The 15342-nt window shown below is 45.1% G+C and overlaps 1 protein-coding gene across 1 annotated transcript in view; it reads right to left on the bottom strand.

Moving 5' to 3' along the window:
- Positions 1–2311: 2311 nt before the first annotated feature.
- nbeal2 (neurobeachin-like 2) overlaps positions 2312–15342 on the bottom strand; it is a 288718-nt gene continuing 275687 nt past the window's right edge. The window contains exons 49-50 of the mRNA XM_085993937.1: positions 11327–11462; positions 2312–8433 (exon numbers count right to left, since the gene is read on the bottom strand). Coding sequence (XP_085850063.1) covers positions 8326–8433; positions 11327–11462 — 244 coding nt within the window. The 3' untranslated portion in view covers positions 2312–8325. The remainder of the gene's footprint in view (positions 8434–11326; positions 11463–15342) is intronic.

Below are 15342 nucleotides of genomic sequence, written 5' to 3'. Positions count from 1 at the left end.
TTGCCAAGGCCGCGGTTACTGTGGAAACGCGACGCGCGTAACACAAGAACGTGTACGTCATCACGTGACACCATGCTGTAACCGTCTCTCTTCCCCCCCCGCCGCCAATCTGTCAGTCTTTGGCGACTAGTTAAAAGGTAGGGAAGGGGGTCAGTGTTGGCCCTTTTGAAAATAAAAATGGGGAAGAACTGGGCACACAAACATGGGGCAGTTGAGGACTGGGGAAAATAGCTTACTGTATATTATCAGAGCAGCCCTCTTCGCCCCATCATTGGTGGCCGTGCCTTCAGCTGCCTAGGTCCCATGGTCTGGCAGTCTTTTGGATGAGATGTTAAATTGAGGTTCTGTCTGCCCTCTCACGTAGATTTTAAAGATCACACAGCACTATTCGAAGAATGTCCTGCCCAACATTTATCCCTCAACCATCTTCACTAAAACAGGTCATTTATCTTATTGCTGTTTGTGGAACCTTGCTATGCACAAATTGGCTATTGTGCAATTACATTACAACAATGACTAAACTTCAAAAGTACATAAAGGCACTTTGGGACAGCCTGAGGTTGTGAAAGGCGCAAGTTCTTTTGATCTGGGCCAGTTTGAATGACCGCCACACTTGACCTCTTTTTTTTAAAATTTTGTTCACGGGATGTGGGCATCACTGGCAAGGCCAGCATTTATCGATCATCCCTAATTGCCCTCAAGAAGGTGGTGGTGAGCTGCCTTCTTGAACCGCTACAGTAGCAGTTTGGGATAACTGAGTGGCTTGCTGAGCCATTTCAGAGGGCAGTTAAGAGTCAACCACATTGCTGGAGTCACATATAGGCCAGACCAGGTAAGAACAGCATATTTCCTTCCCTAAAGGGAATTCGTGAACCAGATGGGGTTTTACAACAGTCCAGTAATTTCATGGTCACCATAACTGATACTAGCTTTTTATTCCAGATTTATTTAACTGAATTTAAACCACTCTAGCTGCTATGAACTCACATCTCTGGATCATCAAGCTAGGCCTCTGGCTTGCTAGTCCAGTAACATAACCACTATGCTACCATTGACACTGCTCCTTTGCATTTCAGACCCAAAGCTAACAGCACTTCATCGCGCCACTCCTCCAGGGAATGTCACACAGGGAAGGAGAAGTAAATATAAGTAGAGAACTACCGATACACCCATGGGCAGAGATAAGTTTGTTTTTTGCCTATTACTGTTGAGCTTTTGATCACCCCGCCTGATATTTCCTTCCTTGATTCGGCCTCCATATGTTTTTTCCTTACATCTTTATGAAGTGTCTAGAGATGTTTTTCAGTATTAAAGGCGCTATGTAAGTTGTGATATGGTTCTGTGGGCACAGGTTGCCTTATTTTGCCCAATACAATGCCCTCCAAGCCACACACCATCCTGATTCGAAGTATATCGCCGTTCCTTCATCGTTGCTGGGTCAAAATCCTGGAACTCTCTCCCTAATAGCACTGTGGGAGTACCTTCACCACATGGACTGCAGCGGTTCAAGAAGGCAGCTCACCACCACCTTCTCACAGGCAATTAGGGATGGGCAATAAATTCTGGCCTTGCCAGCAACGCCCACATCCCATGAACAAATAAAAAAAAACAATATGGGGCAGGGCATGTCTGCCCAGGAGTAGATTGGGTTTGATCATGCATCAAAATTTCCTTCTCTGAAGGACACAAGTGAACTCGTGTTTTTATGACAATCTGACAGCTTCATGGACACTTTTATTGATACCAGCTTTTAATTTCCAGATTGTTTTATTAAAAACTGAATTCAAATTCTCAAATTGCCACGATGGGATTGGAACAGATGTTTTGCTGGATTATCAGTTCAGTTACATAACTAGTGTACTACCATACCCAATATGCCTGACCAGGTAGTGCTTTATACAGAAGTGCAGAGCCAGACTGTACTTTCTCAGACCCGACTCTGCTTAAAAGAAAGTTGTAGCATTTTTATTCTGCCTGTTTCCCATGCTTTAATGATAGACTAGAAGGAAGCGAGACAGGAAGAACCGGAATAGTAATAATAATAAATGAGAATTAAAGAGGAACATAAATCCAGAAAATGAGAAATCAGAGGAAGAAAATGAAAGTGAGATTTGGCAACTGTAGAAATCTTCTCAAAAAAAGTGTGAGATCTTAAAACTCAGCAAGGTAACTCCTTAATGTGTACAGAGACAATTGAAACAGAGGCATTTTTTAGGCTTTCCATTTTCAGTGTTTTTCAAAGCAAAAGTTCAAGTCACATACACCACAAGCAGTAAGAGAACGAACACAGGTCAATAAAAGGCCACTGATATTTTTACATTTAAGGCATTTTTCCCTTTTAATATAATCCGCATATATACACACGCGCACACGCGCGCACACACACACACACACACACACACACACACACACACACAGAGACAAATAGAAAGTAAAGAAACAATTTTCACCTGGACATAGATTCACTGAGATTCAAACAAAATGCTCAATGTCTATGGGAATGTACTCATTAAAACATCTACTCTGCGATTGGGCAGTGGAATAAACACAAAGGCAGGCATTCTTTTTTTTAAAAAAAAGTTAAACTTCTAATCCAAGCAGTGTCTGTATTCGCTTTTTGACTTTACCTCATTTCAAAACAAAATGCTGACAGAAAAATTACCTGCAGCTGCATGCCCTGATGTTCACAGCTGTTCAGATAAAAGACCCTCCCCGCCCCCGATCTTGAAACCAACAATTTTTGTACCAATTTCTACACACCCCCACCCACCCCATCCTGTTCTCCTGCCTCTCGCTAGTATATAGTCCCATGACTGATGTCAGCCCTATGAGTACCTTGCTCAGGGCGACCATTATCTCATGTCCAAGACTAGATACCAAGTCCTCTGAGGGACATCAGAGCCCAGTGTTCACATACTCAAGGACGCTTTGCAGCAATGGTCAATTATTAGTGATCAGGAGTAGTAACCATGGCTGATTCCCCTCCCTACTCCCAATCCAGGAGCACTGAGGCCAATGGTGGTGGCTTCCCCAACTGCTAACCTCAGCTAAGATGAACAAACCCATTGCCAATGAGGAGCAAAACCTGGGTTCTCTATGGCTCAGCCATTGGAGGAGATTGAGCACAAAGTCTATAAGGGTCTTACTCTCTGAATCAACCATCGCTACTTTTATTGCTGAGGAGCCTAGATGAAGGGCTAAGGCCCATAGTGCAGGACACCAAGGTTGAAAGCTTAACTACTCTCGGTTGTCAAAACTCCTCCAAAAAAAAAATCTGCTACACAAATCACAGATCCATGTAGAATCAACTCTCTTTTTGTACAAATCACAGTGCTCAAATAGATAGCGACAAATCTTATATCAAATTTCTAGCCTTTTCCGACAATCATGTTATTTTTCTCTCATGTCTCAGACAAGCCTAAGCAGTTCAATCCACATATACTTTAAAGGTTTATACAAATAAAAACAGTTTTCATCCTGCCAGCAGTAAGTTTGAAATTGATTTCCCCTTATTTTAAGATAACAACCACATACGTGCACATTCTGGCAGTAATGACTGGATAATGATCAGGTGCGGGAAACCTGACTAACTGTTCCCCTCTCCCTAGCTCAGCTTTTACTGAACCTTTTTCATACAGACCCCAGCATCTGCAACATTTGACCCCTTGTGACCCCACCTCATTGTTCTTTGATGTAATGTTTTCCTGACTAACCTGTTTGGACACCATTCACACCTTTGATTGCTGTGATTATCTCTCTGCCGAGGTGTGATAAATGGCAGTTAGAAAGATTACCTGTAATCATCTTGCATTATTCTCTGACTATATAAGCTGTGTCTTTATGCATCTCTCCACTTCACCTGACGAAGGAGCAGCGCTCCGAAAGCTTGTGATTTCAAATAAAACTGTTGGACGATAACCTGGTGTTGTGTGACTTCTTACATTTGTCCACCCCAGTCCAACACCAGCATCTCCACACCTTTACTGAACCTGGTGTTGATAAAGAGCTGGATTAACATTATTGGAACGACAGTCAGAATAGGAGAAGTGACTGAGCCCAAAAGTGCACTCAAATTTGGATTGTTGGGCCCAGTGACTGCTCCCAGCCAGCACACTGCTTTCCCAACTGTAGGCCCAAAAGTCCACAGGCCTATTGGGTGCATTCCCATTAAAACTCTGCCAGGAGTGTGGAGGAAGGGCCACAAATTAGGTCGGGACCAGGAGACGCCAGGGCCTGCAGCCTTTGTTGGTGGTGGAGCCTCTACACAAAGAAGGGAGAGGAACTAGGAACAGGGATTCCCAATGCCAGGAATTCCCACAACCCTCACCTGGGAAACAGAGGGCTGGTTGTGTACCATACTTGAGAATGGTGGTTTCAGGCCTGGGACACAGCTTATAACCACATCTCCAAATATTTTTTACATTTTAGCAATTATTTTGGCCTCTTTACAAAGGGGCGGGGAAAGAGTCAATGGGCAGCTGAAACTTTCTTTGAGGCGCCCTCTCAAAAGCCGACTTCGCTTGGGATTTTCAGTTCCCTCAGACAGGTGGATGCACTGAAAACTGAGTGGTGCAGACATTCATCAGGGGGGTGGGGGGCACGTAAATAAAGGATCTCCCTCTGACCCCGTGAACTTTGTTGGGATGAGCAGCCCACGGATATTTGGCTGTATTCTACTGATATTAGTTCATCTCTCTTGTACTGTTTGGCCCAATAATAACCTCAGATCACCACGTGTATTTGAGACACTGGGGTCCAAATGTAATATTGTTGTGCCTGTTTTATGGGTCCAACGGGCATGGCGATAACCAATTTAGTAGGGCAGTGGCCCGCGCCTGATCTCTACAGGAGTTCAGGCCTCTGCTAAATTGGTCAGGGCCTTTTGTTAAGTGGCCCTAGTAGCCACCTGTAATGAGTGCAGGCTTAATTTCAAGACCACAAGACTTGGGCGCCAGTGCTGTTGGTAGATTCACTAATGTGGAAATTTTATACCTAAAAATCCAGGCAGGGCTTTTCTCCTAACCAGAAGCAACGACTCACACTGAATGTGTCAGCAGTCCTCCAATATTTCATCCGATGATCATAGAAGCCAAGCCCAATTCATCCCCATCAATGTTCTCACATGCGTGATTCCAACTGGAGTCACGGGATAGAGGAGGAATCCTCTGTGATTTACCCACTTATCCCCCCCTTAGCCCAAGGTTGTTGAGGCCAATTTTGGTGCCTTCACCACTGCCCAAACTGAGATCCGCCTACTTGGCCCGGATCAAGGATTGAAACTGTGACCTTCCTAGTCTGTGCGGCTCAGACTCACGTTGCGCACTTGAGGCCTCAAAAGGGGGAGCCTTACTGGAATAACTTTTACATGATATATTCACAGTTAAGTCTTCTTTGGTCAAACAGCGAGACTAGTCTGTATCCCCCACGTCAAATCACAATACCCTGCCTGCTGTTGCTCCTTGCTGGGCCAAGGCCACAAGCCTCTCCCAAGGCCACGTCGTATACGCAACCTGTTTTAAAAGAATTACAGAGTCGAGCCCCTGGCATGAATCCGCATCTTCAGGAAGGAAATGGAAAGGTAGAAGAAACTAGATGTTAGAAGATCAGAGAATGAATAATAACCACTTCATTTGGTTATAGGCCATTTTAATATATTTTACTTTTACACATTGACTTGGTTGTAAACTTGTCGTTGGCAAGGCTGGCATTTATTGCCAATCCCTAGTTGCTGAGGTGTTGGTGGGCCTCCTTCTTGAACCGATGCAGTCCATGTGGTTAATGTGCTCCACAATGGTGTTAGGTAGGGAGTTCCAGGATTTAAGTGCAGTGGCGATGAAGGAACGGTAATATATGTCCAAGTCAGAATGGTATGTGATTTGGAGGGGAACTTGGGAGGTGATGATGTTCCCATGCACATGCTACCCTTGTTCTTCTAGGTGTGGAAGATCCCAGGTTTAGGAGTTGCAGCAGAAGAAGCCTTGGAACTGAATAGTGTGCGGACTTATAACCATTTCCCCACAAATCTGATTGTTCGAAATTGAAGTGGTTGGGTCTTTCTATCAAAATTATTTTAAAAGATCCATTATCCTTAAAGTACACTTTAAAACCAATGTCATATCAGGCCCTAAACATCCATTGAATAAAAACAAATGAAACATTTTCGATGAATTTTAAAGAGAAGTTTTGCTAAAGGAAACTGACATGAAGAAACCAGGGAGTTTCCCAACTGGGTATTCCCCCCAGCCACAAACGAATAATCAGGAACTGCAGTTGAGCCCTCAATTATTAAGAAGATAAGGTTTATTGAACCATGCGAGTCGAGGTGGGGGGCAGGGAATGAAAATGCGTCATATTAACAGCTCAATCCTGTGAGAAATGAAGAGAACCTCATCCAGATCGATGACTGATAAACGATTCCCCACTTCTATTTCAGCAACATTCCAAGTTTACAACCAAGTCAATGTGCAAAAGTAAAATATATTAAAATGGCCTATAACCAAATGAAGTGGTTATCATTCATCCTCTGATCTTCTAACATCCAGTTTCTTCTACCTTTCCATTTCTTTCCTGAAGATGCGGATTCATGCCAGGGGCTCATGACACTGTAATTTCACCCAAATGCCCATTCGTTACATCTGAGCCCAGTCAGTAAGTGTCAGGATGTTGTTTAACCACAAGGCCTTGACAGACAAGCTCAATCCCACCCTAAAGTGACTGTATAGTGATCATGAGAGGGAACCCTGGCTGACTCTGCCCCCTCTTCCCCTACCGCCTAAGAGGACTAAGACAAACTGTCACACCCCAATTGCAGATGCGTCTTTAGTCTCGGGTGACTTGCATCATCCCCAAACATTCAATCTAGATTCTGAAACCAGTCAGGCAGCCATATCCAAATTTTGTTGGGTTCAAGGAGTCAACTTAATTCTCTATTATTGAGAAGTGAAAATGAAGGCCTAAGGCTTGTACTGCTTTATTGATTGAGAATAGTGGAAAGGAAGATAAGTAAATCAAGAAATAGTAATTAGGTGATTGCAAGCTTTTGTTTTAAAAGTATGTAGATTGCGGTAGGAATGGCAAGTCAGGACTTTCACAGTTCTGTAGTCTTGGAGGAAAAAAATTGGGTTAAGAGTGGAGTCAGTGTCTTAAGCCTCGATTTAAACATGTTAAGAATGTAAGGGAGACGAGTGCGTTTAGAGCTTTGAAGGGTCAAAGGAAAGGAGCGGTCATCTTTAAAATAGGGAAAGATACAGGAAAAGTTGCAAGAGAGAGAAGTTGGAGACCAGATGGGAAAGAAGAATTGCCTCCCAGATGACAAGATTGGGGAAGGCACTGTTGCAGTAACGTTGATCCATCTCTGGATATCGTGCTTTGTGAAAATTTAATTGACAGAGGATAATGGAGATAATTTCGGCCCTTCCAGGAGTGAACGGTGCACAATTGTAGATCACGGGCGCACAGCGCAATTTCAAAATAAACAGGGAAAATCACAGCCCACAGCTTCCTGTCATGTGCTTGCTAGGAGTGGTGCTCCTTGCTGGAAGTGTGGCACCAGCCCGTATATTTACTAAAAGAGCGAGCTGCAGCGAGGGGCAAGAACAGCATTATCATTGCACTGGCTCCCTCTGCAGCAAAACCTTTCAATCCAATACTCAGTTGTATAAATTGGAGAGGGAAACCCGAGTGGGCTCCTGGTTTCAGAGTCCCTGATCTCACAGTAAGTCACATTCTACTCAGCATCAACAGATACAGTAAATCTGCACATATGGGAGATTTAAAGTAGGAAAATGGATGACATATACACCAGCTGTTAGTAGGTGACTTCTTTACCAGCTGTTACAGTGTTATAATTTTCCCAATGTGTAACCATGACAAAAAAATAGAAAAGACGAAGATTCAGACCAATTGTTAAAAAAATGTGTCCTGCCACCACAAAAAATCCCCTCCAACTCAGTAACCTCTTCACACCCTCATAACAATCACATCATTCTACATGATTCAGTAGTTCACACTAGATTGTTGTCAAAGATCGACAATTCTCTACAAAAAGATTTGAAAGATTCTCGCATTATTAAGGCATCTGATCCTTTTTCCACTTTCCTTGTAAACATTCAACCCTTTAAATCCTTTGGATCGGAGCAGGCGCTTTGGTTGGTGAAAGCAGCTCATCACACGTGGACGAAGAAGCACAGCATTCCGTTTTTTCGTGCTGCCAGCTTTGCTGAGTTTTCATTTTTTTTCTTTTTAAATAAATAGAAAAGATTTTTTTTTTGCAGATTGTAACAGTGGGTGGATTCTCGGTGGAATGCGGCCCGTCATGGGCGAGTTCTACTTTGTGTTCGTGTCAGTCTTGTTGTACTCCGTTTCTCCGGACGACACTTGAGAAATGCGCCTGGTGGAACCCCACAGCCGCCTGCTGAATTGGCCTGACCGCATCTGAAACAAACGCACGGATTAAAATAAAGGTGCTGCTACTGACCGTCTATATCCCCGCCTCTCCTGACGGAGCTGACCGTTGTTGAGCTGTGAGTCCGTGAACATAGCACCCTTCCGGTACCTTGCCCATGTGACAGTTCTTGATGTGTGACCCTAGATGTTGAGCGCCATCAGGTTGTTGGACTGTGGAGGGCACGGTAGCCGAGCCTGATTGTATTGTTGCCAAATGTGATCTTCACTTTTCAGCAGGGTCAGTGGATCAGCAGGAGTCCTGGCTGAATTTTTCCTCTCTTGAAGTCATGGTGTTAAGGTCACTGAAAGAGCACTACTGCCTTGGCAGAGAGCACCTAACTCAGCAAAGACCGTTTAAACCTGGGCTTTCTCATCCCTAGAAGGTACTAAACTTCCATTGGGTGTATTTGGGAGCGTTTTTCAAAGGGCTTGTGGAGAGCGGGGTAACGTAGTTGATTGGGACACTGTGCTTTTAACTCTGGACCTGAACTTGAATACAACCCCAGATTGAGAAATCATCATCTTAACCCCATCTACAAGAGAAAAACCTCAATCTAGATTCTAATGGGTTTGAATCTATATCATGAAACCAAACACTAACTGGAACTTAAGAATAGGAATAGGCCATTCAGTCCCTCAGGCCTGTTCCGCCATTTAATTAGATCCTGGCTAATCTGTACCTCAATTCCATTTAAGAACATAAAAAAATAGGAGCAGGAATAGGCCACTTGATCCCTCGAGCCTGCTCCACCATTCAATAAGATCATGGCTGATCTTGGGCTCAAAGCCACTTCCCCGCCCGCTCCCCATAACCCTTCACTCCCTTAGCTTGCAAAAATCTCTACCTTAAATGTATTCAATGACCCAGCCTCCACAGCTCTCTGGGGCTGAAAATTCCACAGATTTACAACCCTCAGAGAAGAAATTCCTCCTCATCTCAGTTCTAAAAGGGCGACCCTTTATTCTGAAACTATGCCCGAGTTCTAGATTTCCCCACGAGGGGAAACATCCTCTCTGCATCTACCTTGTCGAGCCCCCTCAGTAGCTTATATGTTTCAATAAGATCACCTCTCATTCTTCTAAATTCCAATGAGTATAGGCCCAGCCTGCTCAACCTTTCCTCATAAGTCAATCCCCTCATCTCTGGAATTAACCTAGTGAATCGTCTCTGAATTGCCTCCAATTCAAGTATATCCTTCCTTAAATAAGGAGACCAAAACTGTACGCAGTACTCAAGGTGTGGTCTCACCAATACCCCGTACAGTTGTAGCAGGACTTCCCTGCTTTTATACTCCAACCCCTTTGAAATAAAGGCCAACATTCCATTTGCCTTTTTGATTACTTGCTGTACCTGCATGCTAACTTTTTGTGTTTCATGCACAAGGATCCCCTGGTCCCTCTGAACTGTAGCATTTTGTAATCTCTCTCCATTTAAATAATAATTTGCTTTTTTATTTTTCCTGCCAAAGTGTATAACCTCGTACTTTCCCACATTATACTCCATCTGCAAATGTTTGCCCACTCACTTAGCCTGTCTATATCCCTTTGCAGATTCTTTGAGTCCTCTGCACAACTTGCTTTCCCACCCATCTTTATATCATCCGCAAACTTGGCTACATTACACTCGGTCCCTTCATCCAAGTCATTAATGTAGATTGTAAATAGTTGAGGCCCCAGCACCGATCCCTGTGGCACCCCACTAGTTACCGTTTGCCAACCGGAAAATGACCCATTTATCCCGACTCTGCTTTCGGTTAGTTAGCCAATTCTCTATCCATGCTAATATATTACCCCTAATTCCGTGAGCTCTTATCTTATGCAGTAATCTTTTATGTGGCACCTTATCGAATGCCTTCTGGAAATCTAAATACACCACATCCACTGGTTCACCTTTGTCCACCTTGCTCGTTACCTCCTCAAAGAACTCCAGCAAGTTTGTTAAACATGATTTCCCTTTCATGATTTAACTGCTTTTACTCCAGATCCCTTGATATGATTACCTAACAAAAACATCTATTGATTTAAGTCTTGAAAATTTTAATTGACACAGCATTCACTATATTTTAGGGGAGAGCAGCGCCAGTATGTGTACTATGCTGGGAGGCATGGCTGGTGTGGAAAATGGAAGGGGTCAGAGATGGGACACTTCCATTCCATTAATCTGAGCTGCATTCAAACCCAGGTCCCGAAGATGTAAATGAACAACATTTTGACTAACTAGACCATCCAGTTCCCTGTAACCACCCAATGCACAAAAGGAAGAGCTTGCATTTATATAGGGCCTTCCATGTCCTTTGGACGTCCCAAAGTGCTTTTCAGTCAATGCATTACTTTTTGAGATATAGTCACCATTAGCCAAACACAGCAGCCAATTTGTACACAGAAAGGTCCCATGAACAGAAAATGAGATAAACGGCCTGTTATTCTGGTTCGGTGGTGTTGGTGGCTGGAAAAACATTGGCTGGAATAATTTGCCGCTCTTCAAACTTTCTACAACATGCAAATATCTCATCTGATGGAATGGTACCTCTGACATTGCAGCGTTCCCATTGCACCTGCGAGTTAGCCTAAGTGATGTGCTCAAGTCTCTGGAGTGGGTCTTGAACCCATGGCCTTAGTTCGACCGACTGATCCAAATTGACACATATGAAGTTGAGATGTTTCCACCTCTCTTCTTTTAAGACCCTCCTTAAAACCTATTTCTTTGACCAAGCTTTCAATCACCCATCTAATTTCTTCTTTGGCTCGATGTTAATTTTTACACTTCGATAAAGGACCGTGAGATGTTTTCTTACATAAAAAGCGCTATACAAATGCAAGTGGTTGTGTAATTACTGTTATCCCACCCAGCTTCCTGTGCCTTCTTCACTATGGGGTTTACCTCGGAGGGTTTTCCTGATGCCACCACAATCAGTTTCCCATCATTCAATCCTACTAGAATATGGCTGTTATCTTTGGTAACGGAGACACAGTGAATGGGAACCTTCATGGCCAGTGGCTGCATTACATTCTTCAAACTGAAAAAAAAAAGCAATGAATTAACAGGTCAGTACACAACAAAGGTCAACTTGTTTCTATATCATGTATCACAGCACTTAGGAACAGGAGTAGGCAATTCAGCCCCTCAAGCCTGTTTCATCATTCAATTACATCATGGCTGATCTGTACCTCAACTCCATTTACCCACCTATACAAAAGCAATATACTGAGGATGCTGGAAATCTGAAATAAAAACAGAAAATGCTGGAAATACTTAGCACATCAGGCAGCATCTGTGGAGAGAGAAACAGAGTTAACGTTTCAGGTCGATGACCTTTGTTCTGATGGCGGGTCATTGACCTGAAACGTTGGGCTGGCTTTTCCCAGCAGAGGCGGGTTCGCGTTGGGTTCGTTGTTTGGCAGGTTCTGGTCCCGCTGCCGGTTTCAGCTGCACCGAGATAACGATTTTAATTTTAATGGGCTTATTAAGCCTGCCATGTGTGTTACCCGGCCCAATCAGTGGGTTCGGGTCTGCTGCTCGCCTCTGCTGACGTCTTTGATTCAGCTGCATTTAAGGGACTCATGACTGCGAGATGACTGCTCCAAGAACAAAGGCTTCTCCCCGCTCTGATGATGACTCCCTCCATGCTCTTGTGGAGGGAGTAAGAGGGCGCAAGGAGGTTCTGTTCCCCTCCAATGGACAGAGGAAGCCTCCTCAGCACACAAAGGCAGCCTGTCTGCAAATTGCTGAGGAGGTTAGCGCCAGGTCTTTGTGTGCACGCACCTGGGTGCAGTGCAGGAAAAGGTTCAATGATCTGCTACGCTCAGCAAGTGACACTTACCTTACCTTCACACTTACCTTCAATCTGCTTCCCGTCTCTTCTCATCACTAGCACTCTGCATTGTCAACCTCCTGCACATCCCACTTTACCCTTACATCCCTTGCACCCTTAACCACCTCCCTCTCTCTATGTACAGAATCACTTCACTATTCTACTATGCACCCCTCACACTCACTCTCACTTTTATAATAACAACTAACAACGCACAGGGAGGGCCCTTGGTATTGGCACCTCGCTCCATCTTTGTCTCCCTCTAAGCATCTATGCTCTGGATTCTCTACACTCACTCCAACACTTTCACTCAAACTCCACTTGTTCCCTCATTGCAGGAAAAGAGAACCCACAATAAGAGGGAGAGGGGGAGCACAGGAGAAGGCCCACCTTCCATGGCGCATTTAACTAATGCTGAGGAGGCTGCTATCGAGATCGTCGGAGGTGCAGAGGAGCTGGAAGTGGGGGACGGAGAGGTGGGCGCAGTAGAGCAAGCTGGTGACAGAATAGATTTGCAACCCTCTCATTTAGATTTCATGAGTGACTGATATGGCATCTGATGTTCATACAGATTGAGTTCTGATCATCTGCACAATGGGATGGGTCTGCTACCTAAATATCACATGTCTAACTCATGCCTTTACTCCCCACAGGACCATCGAGAGCCTCCCTCCCCACTGTCCAGGAGGAAGAGCCGGACGACTCCTCAGATGAAGCTGCAGCCTCTGAGGGAGCAGCGTCAGCAGAAATGAGCGCACCCAGCACCAGCGCAGAGACGCACACCTCGGTGGGCCCTTTGCGAGATAGAGTAGTGTTGTCACCTGGTGTATCACAGCTCACAAGTGAGCATTAGCAGATGGTGGAGACAGGGACAGCAGAGGAGCGTCCTCGTCGCAGGGTGCTGAACGCTTCTAGCTCTGCTCAGCTGCATGTGAACGCTGTGCCTCTGGGGCCATCCAGAAAGAGAGCAGTGCTGGAAACAGAAACATAGAAGATAGGAGCAGGAGATTCGGCCCCTCGAGCCTGCTCCGCCATTTAATGAGATCATGGCTGATCATTCAAATTCAGTACCCTGTCCCCGCTTTCTCCCCATATCCCTTGATCCCTTTAGCCTTAAGAAATATATCCAACTCTTTCTTGAATATATTTAATGAATTGGCCTCAACTGCCTTCTGTGGTAGAGAATTCCACAGGTTCACCACTCTCTGGGTGAAGAAATTCCTCCTCATCTCTGTCCTAAATGGCCTACCCCTTATCCTTAGACTGTGACCCCTGGTTCTGGACTGCCCCGCCATCGGGAACATCCTTCCTGCATCTAGTCTGTCTAGTCCTGTTAGAATTTTATAAGTTTCAATGAGATCCCCTCTCATTCTTCTAAACTCTAGCGAATATAAACCTAATCGACCCAATCTCTCTTCATACGTCATTCCTGTCATCCCAGGTATTAGTCTGGTGATTCTTCGCTGCACTCCCTCCATGGCAAGAACATCCTTCCTCAGATAAGGTGACCAAAACTGCACACAATACTCAAGGTGTGGTCTCACCAAGGCCCTGTACAACTGCAGCAAGACATCCTTGCTCCTGTACTCGAATCCTCTCGCTATGAAGGCCAACATACCATTTGCCTTCTTAAGTGATGCTGCACCTGCATGGAGCTTCAAGAACAAGTGCAGAAGGTTCTGACAGGGTTTGCAACCACGGTAACTGCAAATGTGCAGAGAATGGAAGATTCCATGTGAAACATGAGCAATGCCGTGGTGCACGCAATGGCGAATGTAGGTGCCACCACGGAAAGGATGGCAACCTCCATGGAGGATATAAATCGCCAGACACAGCAGAACATGGTAACACTTCTAAATAGATGGTCATCTATGGAGGATAGATGGGCATCTATTGAGAGAAACCAGAAATTCATGGATGTCCTTGTTATGAGGAATGTCAGCACAGAAATGGGTCCTCATGGCCCCACTGATGTGCAGTGCAGAAAGGTGCTCTCCAGCTACTTGCTATTAGTGAAGTGCGGGTGACCCATGAGAGGAATGTTGGTGGTCGACAACAAGGAAGTGTGGACTCCTCTCCAAGCGCTTACACTCCCATGCCACTGTGGAGCCCTTGGTCAGAGCCCCAGATTCCTCACTCAACTGAAATGGCTGTCTCAGCCCCTGCACAGCTGCAGGAGGAGCAGACTTTTGTGGAGCCCTCCCAGGCTCCCAAACCCAGTGGACGCCCGCCAAAGGCATCTAAGCAGGCGCAGCAGAGAAGTGAGCAAGCTGCTTCTACATCTGCTAAAGCCACAGGGGAAGCACCACATAGAAGCATGAGTAAGAGAAAGTTAACACACAAATAGTCACAAGGGTAGTCACTTGGGTGTTTTGATAAAGTACAAAGTTACGTTAGTCATCGTTATTTCAATGGTATTAAAGAAATGCGATATCAAAGATTCAAAGAGTTGGCCGATGTGTGCTCAGAAATGGAAGTTGCACAGTGAGGGGTCAGGGCGCCTTTCATCTGCAGTGATGGTGGGGAGAGTGATGGGAACCCACAGTTTATTGTACAGATTGTGCATGGTGTGTTAAGAAGGTCGTGCAAACACTCATATCCATGTGCCAGCCACATGTGTTTGCTACATAAAGTTACGCAAATCTGGCATGGATTAGTGTATCCCTTGCCTCATGGCCAGCAATGTGCTCGCATACTGGTGGCACTGGCACAGCCGCCTCCGCAAGGACTTCCTCATCTGCTGTCTCACTCAGCTCCTCCTCTGAGGAGGAGGCTGTGCGCTGTGCCACTTGTTTCTCAGGCAGCGGTAAGCCACACTGCTGTGCGATGTTGTGCAGGGCACAGCAGACCACAATGATTCTGGACACCCTGACTGGTGTGTACTGTAGGGCTCCACCAGATCTGTCCAGGCACCTGAATCGCATTTTGAGCAAGCCTCTGGTTTGCTCTATGATGCTTCTGGTGGAAATGTGGCTCACATTGTAGCACTCCTCAGCTTCGTTTGATGGCCTCCTCATTGGTGTCATTAGCCACGTCTTCAGGGGATAGCCCTTATCTCCAAGGAGCCATCCAGAAAGTTGGGTTG

This window comes from Somniosus microcephalus, chromosome 7 (assembly GCF_052327205.1).
Source record: "Somniosus microcephalus isolate GS21.2 chromosome 7, FLI_Smic_1.0, whole genome shotgun sequence".
Classification (NCBI taxonomy): domain Eukaryota; kingdom Metazoa; phylum Chordata; class Chondrichthyes; order Squaliformes; family Somniosidae; genus Somniosus; species Somniosus microcephalus.
The sequence above is the reverse complement of the archived record's forward strand: the minus strand, read 5'-3'. Positions and strand labels throughout refer to the sequence as shown.